The sequence below is a fragment of the Pelobates fuscus genome, chromosome 6 (assembly GCF_036172605.1).
Source record: "Pelobates fuscus isolate aPelFus1 chromosome 6, aPelFus1.pri, whole genome shotgun sequence".
In the NCBI taxonomy this organism is placed as follows: Eukaryota; Metazoa; Chordata; class Amphibia; order Anura; family Pelobatidae; genus Pelobates; species Pelobates fuscus.
Genome location: NC_086322.1, coordinates 8,484,955 through 8,501,335, shown reverse-complemented (window position 1 = coordinate 8,501,335; position 16,381 = coordinate 8,484,955). Strand labels below are relative to the sequence as shown.

The 16,381-nt window shown below is 40.6% G+C and overlaps 1 protein-coding gene across 1 annotated transcript in view; it reads right to left on the bottom strand.

Moving 5' to 3' along the window:
- LOC134615259 (vomeronasal type-2 receptor 26-like) overlaps nucleotides 1-11,956 on the bottom strand; it is a 93,273-nt gene extending 81,317 nt beyond the window's left edge. The window contains exons 1-3 of the mRNA XM_063459747.1: nucleotides 11,805-11,956; nucleotides 1,564-1,855; nucleotides 20-136 (exon numbers count right to left, since the gene is read on the bottom strand). Coding sequence (XP_063315817.1) covers nucleotides 20-136; nucleotides 1,564-1,855; nucleotides 11,805-11,956 — 561 coding nt within the window. The remainder of the gene's footprint in view (nucleotides 1-19; nucleotides 137-1,563; nucleotides 1,856-11,804) is intronic.
- Between the last annotated feature and the right edge of the window lie 4,425 nt (nucleotides 11,957-16,381).

Here is a 16,381-nt window from a genome sequence, read left to right as displayed (position 1 = left end):
GAAAGTCAGACCAGAGTACCAAAATGGTTTCTGCAATGTCTGGTGGTAGTGATGGTGAGGAATCTCTTGATGATGATATCACTCTTTCACTCATTATTTCAGAAATGTGGTTATGTCTGTCCCAGGAGGAAATCAACTATAAGAGGAATTAGAAGAGGAGAGTCCATAGAGCAGATATAGCAGTCCACTATTTTCTGCATCTACTGTGTACTCACCAATCTGTCCATCTCTATCTGCAGTAGAATCACCTATTTAATGCAAACAGTTGGAACTTTATTTCATACTGATTTCAGGCGTAGCTTACCCGTAAGATTGTAAGTAACACTGCCATCTCCTATTCCATTATAATTAGTTGACAAAGTGCTAGTGTAGAGGCTAGTATATTGAGCTTCTAATGATGCAAATCCACCTGCATCTTATCCAGTCACAAGACAAACTTTGATATTAATTTGACAGTTTTCAAGAAGAAAAAATTGTGTGACAATGGAAGAGGTAAGGGAAGAGTGAAGAGTGATCTCACTAGTGCTATTATAAAGCAACGGATATAAAGCAAAGAGACCATAAGTCTTTATTATTGAAGAAGCAGAAAGAGAATGTACTAGGGCAGCATGCCCATTGGTGTTTTATCTGATTCTGTGCCACTAGCAGCCACTATAAGAACACTAATAGCACACTTAAGCACAGGAAGGTTGATGTTGAGCGTAGTTGACAGAGACCAATGGACTCTCAGACCACATCATCCCTGTGACATGTTTGCCACATCACTTTGTTGGATATCATGCCAGGGGCATGTCAAAACAGCAAGCTAACAAACTCACCACCTTATTGCCCCACTGATCACTGTAGGGGTATCTTGCTTTTCCAAGATGGAAGGGGAGACCTTTAATCACATGATACAACCCCTAGCCACTCAATCAGTTATTTCCTAATGATTAATTCTCAGCAAGAAAATGTTACATTCAAAGTACTATTCATGTGTGCTACCATCTGGCTAAGGTTTTTAGATTGGTATGTGATCTTTATCAACAGTTTATGGAGTGGCCAGGATGCCTCCCTCACCTTGAAGGCACACTGGTTGTTAAGATTTTTTTGTCAGGGTGTTGAGAGGTGGTCAATTGCCCACTAGCTTGATCCTTGTGTTTTTGGATAAAATTTGACCTTGAAATGACTCCTCCTCCCAATTTTTCATAATATAAGATAGGAAAAGTAAAAGTAAAAGTAAAAGGATTACAGTTGATGATTTTAAAATTAAATTCTCTCACTTGCTAATTTTTGTTTTTTTCTTTTGAATTCAGAAATAAAATAATCTGATTTTGTCAACTCAGAATTGTCGTTGCGAAAATGACTAACATTGCATAGCCATTATGCCAGGCAATAATGTAGCCATTTTTTCACATCAACACATGATGAACTTAACTTTGTTGACTCCCTCCACTAAAAAATGGTGCAGTGTTTCAGGAAAACCAATATTGTTCATAAGCAACCTTATTTCCGTCTAAATGTGTGTTTTCCTGTTTCATTACTTCCATATATAATAACTTAGATCTGAACTGCTTTACTCACTTGTGAGTATCCATAAAGCCCCAGTATTTGGGCTATTGGTATAGTTGTAATAGAATTCTGATCTCCAATAACCCCAGCAAGCTTCCCTCCTTCAGTGCAGGAGTAATTAGGAACAGGCTTTCCTGGTCCAGATAAGATCTGTAGGACACTCTTCACAGCCTTCATTTCATTGGAGCATGAATCATACACATGATATCCCAGAGTGATATTAGGGAGAATATGTGGATCGTAGTTAATTTCTTCAATAGCAAGAAGGAAGGTCAAGAGGTTTTTATACTTGAGAGCAACTGGTCTATGAATATAAGATAATATGAATAATAATTTTATTTCTTCTCTCTATTATAAGGTAGCATCCACATATGAAATGAACATATCACCATATAAAACCATAATATTAAAGTCTTCTGCAATGCTTGTTTCTAACACCAGAGAAAAAAATCAAGTTATTTTTAAGCATTTTTTTTTTCATTTCTCAAAATTCTTTCATGAAAAGCAAAAACAAAGATATAGCATAGGAGTCTTCAGATTTGGAATGGGCAAATGCTTTAAACTTGAGTGAGGGAGCAATAATGATCTGGGAGTCTTGCACTGCACAAAAGGGAACTATGTAAGTCTGATAAAATATAAGTTTGATTAATAATGTTTTATCTCACCTTAATCCATTAAACTATGTTAAGATAAATTCTAAGTCTAAGTTACCATATCAGAGTAAACCATGATAAAAGGCTCTATATAGTGCACCCCTGACATTATTGCTGAAAATTTAGCAATATTGCAGTAAAACACATTTTTTTAATAATCTTTATTGAGATTTTTTTAAACATTATAACAAGAACATATACAAACACAATATTCAGTATGTTATTAGTTTGCCAGCTTAATATTACACTTATACAAGACAAGAGAGTTGCGAACCACAAGAAAGACATATCCTGAGAAATGAAAACAATAAAAAAAGATAAGTGAGTGAATAGATAAGGAAAATATTGTCTTTGAAGATAGTTCCACCACTTTTGGACATCATTACTTCTGGTGATGGCAGAAGGATTTATCCATCTGAGGCCTTTCTCCATTTGGAGTTGATATAAGACTTGATTTTGTAGCTGTGACCAGGTTACTGGGTTAGTTTCTCAGTTTTTATATATTAGATTCTTTGAAGCAACAAAAAATGTATAATTATCATTGTTTCTAGCTTACAGACTCTGTATAGTTTCGTAGGAGTAAAACAGTTTCTGACCTTTTTTCTAGTTTGAGTTTAGTAAGTAAATTTAAATGATCAAATACTAATAACCATAAGGGTTTAATTAATTCATATTCCCACCAAATGTGCTGAAGAGAGCCTTCCTTGATTCCACACCTCCAGCATCTATTAGAAAGGAACTAGATGCCACCTATGCATAAGCTTAAATTAAATTTGGGTCCACCGTATGATTACAAGACTTGGTGTTTCTTGAATATCTGAAGTAAGCAGTATAAAGCATATATATATATATAAAAACAGTGTTGACTACCTCATCCTCCTCCTCCACCGCCATGGTTACCGCCTCCTCAACCTATGGGTCACTTAGTATAAACTAGGTACACATTAGCAGAGGCTTGTGAAGGCCTTTTCTCCATGCATCAGGAGTTGAGCATTTCTCCATGCATCAGGACTGCAAGAAATGCACCACAGGCCGCAAATGTTTATTTTGTTGTATGTCCCAATATTTTGTGGGTTACCACAATTAAAAAAAAAAAAAAAAAAAAAAAATAGTGTTGGCGGGGGGGCGTGGCCAACCGCGGAGCTGCATAGAAGTGTACTGAGAGAGCTCCTTTCAAAGAAACTGCAGACCACGAGGCCGGAGCCGGGATAAACAAAATGGCGGCGCTATGGAGATAGAGCCGGCCAGCCCAGTGCCCTCTGACATGTCGGGCAGATCCCAAGACACAGGGAGAGAGGATGACATCAGAGAGATACTGAAATCTCTGCCATCGAAAACAGATCTGGCATGCATGCTAGGTAAGCTGGAAACAACATTCCAAATCAAAGTGGAAAAGATAGAGCCAGAAGTTCAACAAGTGAATCAGAGGATGACCAATATGGAGGAAGAGAGGGATGTTATTCAGGCCCAAATCACCAATCTATCATCCACAATAGATTCCCAATCACTAGCGCTAGCAGGATTACAAAGATATGTGGATGACCTGGACAACCGCGGCAGATGAAATAATTTGAGAACACGTGGTCTACCTGAAAACCAAGGAGAATATATCCCTGTAATGCTCACATAGCTTTTTAATTTAATTCTAGAGAAGCCAGTGGACAATATAATCCTCATGGACAGAGGACACCTGATGCTCCCAGAGACGTGATCTGCAGATTACACTACTTCATGGTTAAAGATGAACTACTGAGAAATCTGAGGGAGACATCCCAACCCCTACTGTTCCATGGTATCCAGATACAGATCTACCCTGACCTTTCCTGGTGCACACTTCAAGCCAGGAGATTGCTAAAGCCAGTCACGGAATTGCTGAGGCAGCGAAACATCAAATATAGATGGGGATTCCCCTTCGCTCTCATAGTGTACCACAAAGGTACCTTACACACCATCGCCTCTTACCTAGACGTAGCCCATTTCTTAGAGCTATGGAATTACCAGACACACAGGTTATGGACTGGAATCAGCCTCTTGCCAACCAGTCAAATATTCCCCTCCCACAAAGGCAGGGAGGATATACACCTTTGAAGAAGAAGAGACCGGACCAAAGGTTTCTCTCACTAGCTAGACGGCAACCACAAGGCTTGAATGGACAATACAGATGAGGGGCGAACTCGACAGATTAGTTAAAAAAAAAAAAAGGGGACACTTCATCAACCACCCTCTCCTGATATCCGCAGACAGGTCATATACTTGTAGAATGACAATGTGTATTATACTACTTATCTTTCAGGAGGTGAATTAAATTTTCTCAGTACCATGGTTGTAAGCTGCAAGTATGAACATGGGATACCTAAAGTATCGTACCGTTAGTAGTAAAATCCCATCTGCCCAGACGGATAGTCTATATGTTTATATAGCCACTGTAATAATGGTACAAGGGTCCCGGTACGCCCACTTCCCCAAAAATCAACAACCTTCAAGTCCAATTTTCTAGCGATAAATAGATGATATAAAAGGAATATAAAGGGAAAATATCTATTTTGTACGAGACAGGATGCTGATATTAATATTAAGGTGTATTGATATATTTAGAGATACCCCCTAGGTCTTTCATTCTCCTTACGTTTACAATGCATAAAAACATTCTCTCTCCCCTTCGACACACAGATAACAAACCCAATCTCTTAACTTCATGCTCAAAGTCTCCTAAAGTATCCAGAATATAAAAGTGGATTTGCCTAATGGGCTTGTACATAGGTCACAAACCCTCACAGACAGTTGTTCCTCTCCACCACAGAGAGAGAACTTGTTCGCCCCATCCTTATTACCCCCCTCCCCCTCCCCTTCAGGGAACAGTCGTCTCCCTGTTAAGTAAATAGGTCAGAGGACCCACTCCAAATGGATAGATTACTCCTGCGATTTACTAAACTCTAGACCCTACTCACAAAAACTTCACACCAAGATTCGGGTGTAAACTGTTAATATTACCGTTATTCTTAATTATCAGTTGTACTGTTCGAATATTAGTTCACACAGTTGTCAGAACGCTAGTCATTTAACCAAAACAACCTGATAGGACCTTAATAGTCATAGTTATCAAAAGATATAGTGCTGCAGACCATAAAAACGTTACATCACACGTTGGGTACGAAAAAACCCCACACAATAATTAGTGAGACAGCAACACTCTGACCTGGTTCATCATGACATCCATCCGCTTTCACTCACAAAACGCAAAAGGGTTAAATACACCTGAAAAAAGAGCGCTAGCTCTAGCAGACTTCTAGAGACACAAAGCTGACATAGTGTATATTCAGGAGATCCATTTCAGGAAAGACAAGGCCCCAACACTCAGAAGCCGTAGGTATCCCAAAGGCTATTTTAGCCACTACGTTGGGGCAAAGGCCAGGGGAGTAGCGATATTAATAAGTCACTAACTCCTTTTTCAATTCAACGACCAACTTCAAGATGAGGCAGGGAGATATATATTTTGTGAAAGGGAAAATAGGGAATGTGAAAGTCACGCTAGTGAACCTATACCTCCCCAATAAGAAACAATGCCAGGCAATGACGAAGATCCTGAATAAACTCTCCCATTTTCAGGAAGGCATACTGTTTATAGGGGGTGACATTAACATAACCCTAGACAGCGAATTGGACTCCACCTCTACCCACAGCGACTATTTAACCCCGGCGCGCAAGATATTTCGCACTATCTTACATGAAGCCAGACTATACGATAGCTGGAGGACCCTCCACCCGACGAAAAAAGATTATTCCTTTTACTCCCCACCAACGGGTAGTTACTCCTAAATAGATACATTGTTTCTTCATCACAAGCACCTACCCCTACTCAAAAGCGCATCGTATGGTCAGATAACGTGGTCAGACCACGCTCCCCTTTCGGTGGACCTCACGATCCCTTCAGTCCCAGAGATGCGCCCCCACTGGAGATTAAATTACCTTCTCCTAAATAACTCTACCTACATAGAAACCATACAGGAACACTTGAGAAACTACTTCTCAGAGAATGAACAGCAAGACACTGCCCCAGCTATAGTTTGGGAAGCACACAAGTGTGTCATGAGAGGGATACTTATAAAGTTGGCATCAGACCACAGACACCAAAGAGAGAGCAGAGTGAACAACCTATTAGAGGAGATTAAAAAACTAGAGGACCAGCACACCAGAGACCTGTAAATCATGACATATAAAATACAAAAAGATCAGAACTTACCACCACGCTACAACTCCATGCAAAAAGGAAAATTAGGTTAACTAAACACACATATTACAAACAAGGAGGAAAAAGTTGTAAGCTGTTGGCCCAAGCCCTAAGACAAGAGAGGCCTTCAACCTTTGTGTCAGAAATTAAGCTACATGATGGGACAATCTCTCAGAAGATGCCAGAGGTTTTGAAAGCCTTTACAAACTATTATACAGGACTCTATAACCTCAGAGACTCCCCCCCCCTGACCCCGCAGACATACAAAAATTCCTCCAAGAGAGGATTAAGCGGACCATAACACCTAATATGAGACATTTCTTAGATGATCCCATCTCAGAGGAGGAACTCAGACACGCTATAAAACAGTTACCTTTAGGGAAAAGCCCAGGCCCGGATGGCTTTATGGGCAGATATTATAAAACATTGTCCCAAGACTTGTTACAGCCATTCCTTAGAGCCTTTAACACAAGAGACCTGGAAAACACTATCCCACACTCTGCATTAGAAGCTCACATAGCACTGATTCCCAAAGAGGGAAATGACCTGTCTAACTGCGGGAGCTATAGACCCATTTCGCTAATAAACTTAGACCTGAAGATATTCACCAAGATACTGGCCACTAGATTAAAGCCCCTACTCACGGATCTTATACAGGAGGATCAAGCGGGCTTTGTACCTAGTAGAGAGGCGAAGAACAACACCACAAAGCTTATCAATCTGATACACTGGGCAAGGACCACACACAAAGCCTCCCCCAGTCTACTTTTGTCGATAGATGCCGAGAAGGCTTTTTACAGAGTGGACTGGTCCTTTTTGCTGGCCACGATGAGAGGCTTGGGTTTTGGGGACAGATGGCTGGAGTGGCTTGACGCTATATACTCCTCCCCCACAGCTAAACTGAGAATAAATGGCCAACTATCTGTCACGGTCCAAATCCGAAATGGAACGAGACAGGGCTGTCCTCTCTCGCCACTAATTTTCATTCTAGTGCTAGAACCGTTCCTACAAGGGATAAGAGATAACATCAGATAAAGGGATTCTCTGTCAACAACACAGAATATAAGGTCTCTGCGTTTGCAGATGTTCTTTTGTTCACAGTGGCGGACCCTCTTCACTCACTTCCTCAAATTCTCAGGGAAATGGAGATCTACAGTATGGTCTCCAACTTTAAGGCCACCTTACCAAATGCGAAATCCTCCCATTACTTATCAAACCAGAACTAGAGATGCAAATCAAGACCTTATTCTCCTTCAGCTGGGCTAGTAAGTCTATCAAATACCTAGGGGTACACCTTCCACTTAAATTAGAACACATATACAAACTAAACTTCCTCCCAATCTTAAAAGCGTTCTCTGCAGACCTGATTAAATGGCACAGACCGGGCTTCGGTTGGTTTTGCAGGGTTAACATAATTAAAATGAATGTGCTCCCAAGGCTACTGTACCCTCGCCAAACTCTACCCATAGCTATCCCAAAGACATTCTTTGATACGGTGCGTAAAAACATCACAACTTTCATCTGGTCACATACCCACCCCAGACTGGCACACTCTACCATGACGACTCCCCGCAAAAGAGGGGGAGTGGGCCTCCCAGACTTGGAATTATATCACAAAGCTATACACCTAGCCAGAATTTACGAGTGGACTAAGGTACCCTCACCCCACCAATGGACAATTATAGAAAACTCATTCCTAGAATCCCCTATACAGACGTTGCCCTGGCATAAGACATCTCTTCATTTCATACGACACAAACATCATCCCACAATAGAGGCCACTATCAAGGTATGGTAATCCCTACACACCAGCGAAAACCTGTCTAGCTTCCCATCACCACTATACCCAATTACCCATAACCCCCATTATGAGCTGGGTAAGACGGGCAAACTATTAAACTCAAACCAGAAGAAAGAGTACGTCCAACTAAGGGAGGTGGCAAAAGATGGTCACCTAAGAACAATTTATATTTTAGCTGCTTCACAGACTCCGTCAGGGATACAGCAGTTACACTACGCCCAACTAACTCACTTTATCCAAATTATGCAACTCCTACCAAAAGGAGAGAGAGATCTCACAAATTTTGACAGCTGTGCTCCGAACACAAACTGAAAAGAAACGTGCTCTCCACAATGTACAAACTACTGCTTAGACCCCGGGAAAAGGACTTGCCCGCTTATGTGGGGAAATGGTGTAATGAAATGCAATTAGATATTTCCAATACCCAATGGAGACAAATATTCTTGAGAACCCACAAAACATCCACCTGCGTAAATACACAGGAGGGAAACTATAAGAGACTATCCCATTGGCACTATACCCCAGCCAAAATACACAAAATATACACGACGACACAGCACACATGCTGGAGATGCCAGCAACCCAATGCTCATCCCGCGCACGTATGGTGGGAATGCACTCACATACAAGCCTTTTGGAAACAAATTATTAAGCTCATTAACAGTGCCACAGGAATAAATATACCGTTCTCCCCGGAATATGTACTGTTCCTTCTCCCACCCCCAGGTATAAAGAAACACACTTTATCACTCATTACACACCTACTCACGGCAGCAAATCTGCTAATACCAATACAATGGAAACAGGCGCAACCCCCCTCTGTTAGAGAATGGTTTAATAAGGTATAAGGAATAAAACAAATGGAGGAGCTTACTTTCGCCACAACTAAAAACCTCAAAACATTCCACCGTATATGGGGACCTTGGAATGATTTTCTAAATAAGGCAGATAGGCAAGGGGATTGATTCGTCCCAGTATAGTGATACCTAAAATAAAACTCCCACAGGTCCGGAGATGCTTTATCTAACACAATCGCTGAGACGATTACTGACAATGTGATAGTTAAACCGTTAAACTGAACTATTTAGTTTCCTATGTAAAGTCCTATGTAAAATCGCTGTGATGATTACTGACAATGCGATAGTTAAACCGTTAAACTGCACTATTCAGTTTCCTATGTAAAGGAATATTCCGACAACAAATGTGACAATGTTTATGTAGCTCATGTTACTGTTAATCATTGACTGTTCATCTTAAATATGTACAACACTTAAAAGCTTGTTATTGTATAATGTCGCTTTTCCGATGTAATTTCTGCTGAAAAACAAATAAAATAATATAAATAAATAACAGTGTTGGCTACCTCATCCTCCTCCTCCACCACTGCTTCCACCTACACCGCCATGGTCACCTCCTCCTCAACCTATGGGTCACTTAGTATAAACTAGGTACACATTAGCAGAGGCTTGTGAAAGCCTTTTCTCCATGCATCAGGAGTTAATAATGTCTCCATGCATCAGGACTGCAAGAAATGCACCGCAGGCCGCAAATGTTTCTTTATTTTTATATGTCCCAATATTTTGGGGGCTACCTAAATATTAAAAAATATATATATATATAAAAAACAGTGTTGGCTACCTCATCCTCCTCCTCCAATGCTGCTTCCACCTACACCGCCACGGTCACCGCCTCCTCAACCTATGGGTCACTTAGTATAAACTATGTACACAATAGCAGTGGCTTGTGAAGGCCTTTTTTCCATGCATCAGGAGTTGAGCATTTCTCCATGCATCAGGACAGCAAGAAATGCACCGCAGGCCGCAAATGTTTCTTTTTTTATATGTCCCAATATTTTGGGGGCTACTCCAATTAAAATAATATATATATATATATATATATATATATATATATATATATAAAACAGTGTTGGCTACCTCCTCCTCCTCCACCGCTGCCTTCACCTACACCCCCATGGTCACTGCCTCCTCAACCTATGGGTCACTTAGTATAAACTATGTACACAATAGCCGAGGCTTGTGAAGGCCTTTACTCCAGGCATCGGGAGTTGAGCATTTCTCCATGCATCAGGACTGCAAGAAATGCAATGCAGGCCGCAAATGTTTCTTTTTTATATGTCCCAATATTTTGGGGGCTACCCCAATTAAAATAAAAAAATATATATTTGTAGAAAAACAGTGTTGGCTACCTCCTTCTCCACCGCCGCTTCCACCTACACCGCCACGGTCACCGCCTCCTCAACCTATGGGTCACTTAGTATAAACTATGTACACAATAGCAGAGGCTTGTGAAGGTCCTGATCCTTTATTGGCTGTGTTTTATTCTATCAATACAGATTGTGTCATGCAGAAGAAAACTGGATGTGATGTGGGCACCTAGGGGGCTAAAATGGTTTGACTACTTACTGTGGGATGGTAAAGGGGGACTTCAGCATTATGAGCACTATAGCATTAAAACATTACAGAAACCATGCTTGTTTGTAAGCTTGGCCAGGATAATCGTAATTCAAATCAAGTATTTAAGAGACACTCTACATATCATTGTTTAAATTATGATAGCACCTCTGTGTGCGGGGAAATGTGGAGAAATATATTTCAGTAAACTTGCTTGTTTCGCTTTGAATAAATGATTGATCTTTATCCCCCTTATAAGCTTGCATGGCTACTCTTTGTGTTGTCCTTGGTGGATAATATATCACCTATATTAATTTCAGTTCTCTGTTTGGAAAATTGTAAGCAGCCCATCAATTTTTAATGTATTTTCATATATATCTGAAGTATTTTTACTTATTTTGTATCCATATATTCTACTTCTGGGAAGAATATTCACTCTATGTTATATTGCAATAAGGAGGATCATATAAATGTGAGTGCATCAACATATGTTTTTTTTTTTTATAGTTTAATGTTCTGTACATACTTCACCATGAAATATCTACTAATGTTTTTTACATATACCTCTCAGACATTGCATCTCTTAAATTATGTGCTAAACCCAAACTCATCTCTAGCTGAGGATTGTACCATCAAGCCACCATTATAGAGATAGATGTGCCTCTATTAAGTGTGAGCTGAGATCAATATAGATTCTTTTTTTAATGTAGTATTTTTTATAATCACTTTTACATATTCAATATATGGATTCGTGACCCCAAAGTATACTTTAAGTGTAGCACTATATTTTATGTCACATTGAAAGATCTACTAGCAAGGTATTGCATCAAATTATTCGTTTTTGGAGAATATCCCTTCCTTTATTATTTCTTTGTATATGGTTTGTTAAAGTAGAGGGATTCACAGCTGGTTTGATTGTTTAATAATACCTGACAGTTCTTGGATAATCGCATGACCTATCCTGCCATATAATTTTTTTATTACAGAGTAAATGTCTAGAATATCATCTGTCATGAAAGTGGTAACTGGCAAAATTAGGGCATAGAGAGGGGCAGAGGTACAGATATTGGAAGGAGAAATGAATTTAAGGTGTCTGATACCTGTTAAATAGAAGATGACAGTAAGAAAAGACTGAAGTATGAAAAGAATGAAGCACTTACTTAGCACACAGCATACGATCAGCTATATAAGGCATTATGAAATTATGAGAAAGATAAACATTCACACTTAACACTCCTCCAATAACAATGTCTCCATCCTGGAAATATTGAAAGTCCTCCAACCAGGGTGTCATTATCAAGTCACACGTCATCGCTGAGCTCCGCATTGCAGAAATTACACATCGGAACAGCATAAACCATAGCACTTTAACCACATCTGATCCAGATATATGAAGCAGCATTATTACTTTAGACATAGTAATGTATCAAAAACAAACACCGTATCACAGATCCAGGATTCAGTGATGGTCAGGATAATGCCACTTGCAGTTTGAATCTCCTATTGTAATGAATCGAAATGATCTCCCTCCTTTTATACAGTGTAGTGGAATGAATTTCAATGGGTGCTGGATATAGCTATGGACCTGTGTGCTTTGGGATATTTGGGTTGTCAACATTTCTAAAACATATCAATATCTAGCTCTAAATTTACTAAGCATGGTGCTTCTATTTCCAATTCCCTTCTCTCTGATTTTATAGATTTCTGTTTTCTTATCCAAGTTTAAACTAACATTTTGCATTTTATATGGGTATTAATTTTTCCCATAAACAGGTTTGCATTATAATAATCACTTTAAGGGGTGCAAGCAATATATAGGTCGATATGGAAGAGACCCACTGGCCACCAATTAATTAGTTAAGGCTCATTCTATTTATTATTTGTTTAAGCAAACCTAGAAAATGTTTTGGTCCAGTAAATAAAAAAATGAAGTTGACAATTTTATTTACCTTAGAAATATTTACTATGCCTCAAATGGGAGAGAGAAAGAAGTTTGCTAGACTTATTCCACTTCAGAAACAAAATGTACTTTAGCTATAGAGCAGGATTCCTTAAACAAGCAATAGCAGATTGTGTCCCCATGGGTAGTTTTAACATTTCTCCAGTATTTGCCTAGTTTGGTGGCTTTGAAAAAGAAACAGTCTAGGAGACTCTTGATTGACACTAAAGAGAGGCTGGCTCCTGAGAAGATGATTCGAAATGAGGTCTAATATAGAATATGGATTTGACCCACTGGATGACCAAGAAACACAAATACACAGAAAATGCTGATAGTTTGAGTACTAGCTTTAACAATGGATGATTCATTGAAGAATATAAATATTAAACTCTAATGTAAACAGTTAAAGAAAATAAAACACAAAAAAATGAAAGCTCTAAAACTGCAGAATGGATTAGATATAAACTACTTATTTCCCTTTTGTTCGGTTCCCGAACACAATACGTGTTTATACACCATTGAGCACCGTCCACCCCTGTATTATTTCCTGTAACTGAGACATAATTGAGTTATCCTGCTTTGGACTGAATTATCTCTCAGACACAAAAACGCCTGGGAGGATTTTGTGCATGTCTCTATGGAGACCCCATGAGCCAAGACTTCATGAAGGTACAGCACACAATCCCTCTCCTCTGCTTGGGAGATAATTGTGTAAAGTCCTGTAAGTAACTCAATTATCTCCAGGCAGAAAAACCACAATTTCACAAAGTTCATAAAGTACCCCAAAACATAACATACCCCCAAAATGTTACATCCCCAGATAGCCCTGTTCTGGGTGAACAACATATCCAAAAATCACACAGATCAGAGCAGGGGTTCAAAAATTTCATGGAAGTCTCTTTTTGACTATGTCAGGATTACTATATGATCCAGCACGTAGAATTGTGTTACACAGATGACTAATAGGTAACATATTACCGGGCCTTAGAATGGCCGGACTAACGTACCAAAGAATAGTCAGGGTGCTAGCAGAGGTCAGGGGACACAAAACGTGCACGAGCGGTTAGTCACGTGAGCGGACGTGGGGGTATAATTAGCCGTGGATCAACAGAGGCCGGTGTCCATTAACATGCTGCAAGTGTTAGTCATGCAAATGCAGGTCCACTGACTGCAAGGTGAGGAAGAATATGTTACAGCCTGGCTGCAAACATGGCTTCATGCCCAAAACAGTTCCAGGGAATTAGGGCCTGGGCCCATAGTCACAGGGTAGGAGGCAAGCAAACAGGCCCCTCCAAAAACTCCACAACCGTTTGGAGGAATTGACTAGAATGTGTGAACCAATCTCCAGGCAGTGCACAACTGCCAGTGCCAATGGTATGATAGGGGCGCCAGGGGACGTAGCTTTGAAATTGGCCAAATGGTTTTGGTTTAAAAACCTGTCCACCACGACAAGCTACAAGCCACCTGGCAGGGCCAATATCAAGTGGTAAAACAGAGGTATTACACCACTTATGTGATCGGCCCTTGCACTGGTAGTGGGAGGAGAGGCATGCTCCACGTGCACATGCTCAAACCCTAATACAAGAGAAGGGAAGATGTGATGGCCATTTGTGCACCCACCTCCAATGACTTTGAGAATCTTCCCTTCCCTTACCTCCAAGGTGAGGTTCAGCTAGAGGAACAGCTGGATGCCCAGGAGCGTATCCAGGTATGTCAATTTCTAGCCATGAAAGAAGCTACCTTTTTGAATGTACCCGGATACCCTGGCAATCACCTGGTAGAAACTCCCGAACAGCTACCCCTCCAACAGACCCCCTACCGAATCCCAGAAGCTGTTTGGGAAAATATGAGACAGGAGATACATGAGATGCTCCATCTTAGGGTTATAAATGCGTCCGACAGTCCAGGATCGATGAGCTCCTTGATAGGATGGCTCAAGGACAATACCTTACCACCCGAAATCTGCCTTTGTCACCCCATTCAGCCTGTTTCAGTTTAAAGTCATGCCATTCGGAATGAAAAATGCCCCAGCCATGTTCCAACCGCATGGTAGACAGACTTCTCGATAGTTTCCAAGATTATGCATGTGCATACTTGGATGACATTGTAATGATTAGTGAAAACTTGGAAGAACTTTGGTCCACATAGGGATGGTACTAGACTGGATAAGAGAAGCATGTTTGCAATATGTATAACCAAATAATTGCTTGTTTGCAATATGTGTACATGTTATTATTATATTTTATATTTTTTATTCTTTATTTGTTATTTTTTAGGTGCTCCCAATCCATCTAAAGTTTTTTTTTCACACAGACACTTCAATGTTTGGGTTGGGAGCAGTATTAAGCCAGGTCAGAGAAGATAACTGAGAACACTTGGTAGCTTACCTAAGCAGGAAACTTCTACCCGGGAGGTGAGCTACACAGCCATCAAAAAGGAGTGTCTGGCAGTGGTGTGGGCCTTGAAAAAACTTCAGCCATATTTGTAAGGACAGCAGTTCACCTTACTCATGGATCACAACCCTAAAGTAATGGCTAAACTGAATGGTGGGGGACAATGCCCGGTTGTTGCGGTGGAGCTTGGCATTACAACCGATTTCACCATCCATTACCACCACGGGAAACAGAATGGCAATGTCGGCAGGTTATTTTGACAAATTGAACTAGAAAAGTGATCCATGAGTACTTCCTGGACATTCATACATTAAGGATCAGACTGTGTATGCCAGCTTGTGGTTAAGGGGGAGCCGTGTAGTGGAATGGATTAGTTATAAACTACTTATTTCCCTTTTGTACGGCTGTCCAAAGCCCCTCTGTTCAGTTCCTGAACAGAATACGTGTGGTCCCCCTTTTAAACACCCTCGAGCACTGACCAGCCCTGGCTGTTAACCGCAAATGAACAATTATCTCCCATGCTTTCCCTGGGTGGCAGCCTTCATATATCTAAATACACGTGGTCTAAAGAGTGGAAGCCATTTTGTCTCCCAAACTCAGGTAGCGGTACTTGGTCATCAAATGTATGGAACTCTATGTCGGCTACACAACCTTGCGGATGCTGGGGATCCTTGTACCACTGCCCGTTCAACTTCCCAAACAGTTAGGAGAATGGCGTTCGGGAGAGAGAAACTACCAAACAGGGGGAGCATTTGCTCCCTAAAAGCCAGGGGGAGCATTTGCTGGTGTTTGTACAGGAGCCCCCAAAAGAAGACCGACCGTCACCTCTTTTTCTATGGATCTGTTTTGGGACATCACCTTGCGGTTGGCACGTCAAAACTTTACCCGAATGGCGATTCCATTCTACCAAAGGGATCTGAGCGCTATTTTGACAACTTCGGTGCTCAGACCCAAGCTATTCGGGAATATGACATTTGTGGGGTTCCTATTTTGACAACATGGGTGCTCAGACTCAAGCTATAAGGGGATATGACTTTTGTGGGGTTCCTATACAATTTTGATATGTTTTTGGGGTGTTTTGTGTCATTCTATATTATTTCCTGTAACTGAGATATAATTGAGTTATCTTGCTTTGGACTCAACTATCTCTCAGACACAGAGACGCCTGGGAGGGACTTGCATATTTCTCTATGGAGAACCCATGCTGCGGTCTGTGCATAAAAGCAGAGTGTGGTACAATAAATCTCAGTTGACTCCCAGAACTATGTGTCATCTAGTTGCTGGAGGGAAAGGGCTATATTCACTACAGCACTTCTTACAGCTTTGAGGAAGGAACAGCGGAGATACCTAGTCGGGGTATTGGAGCTCCACTACAATTGGTGGCAAGCGGTGGGATACAAGCCTC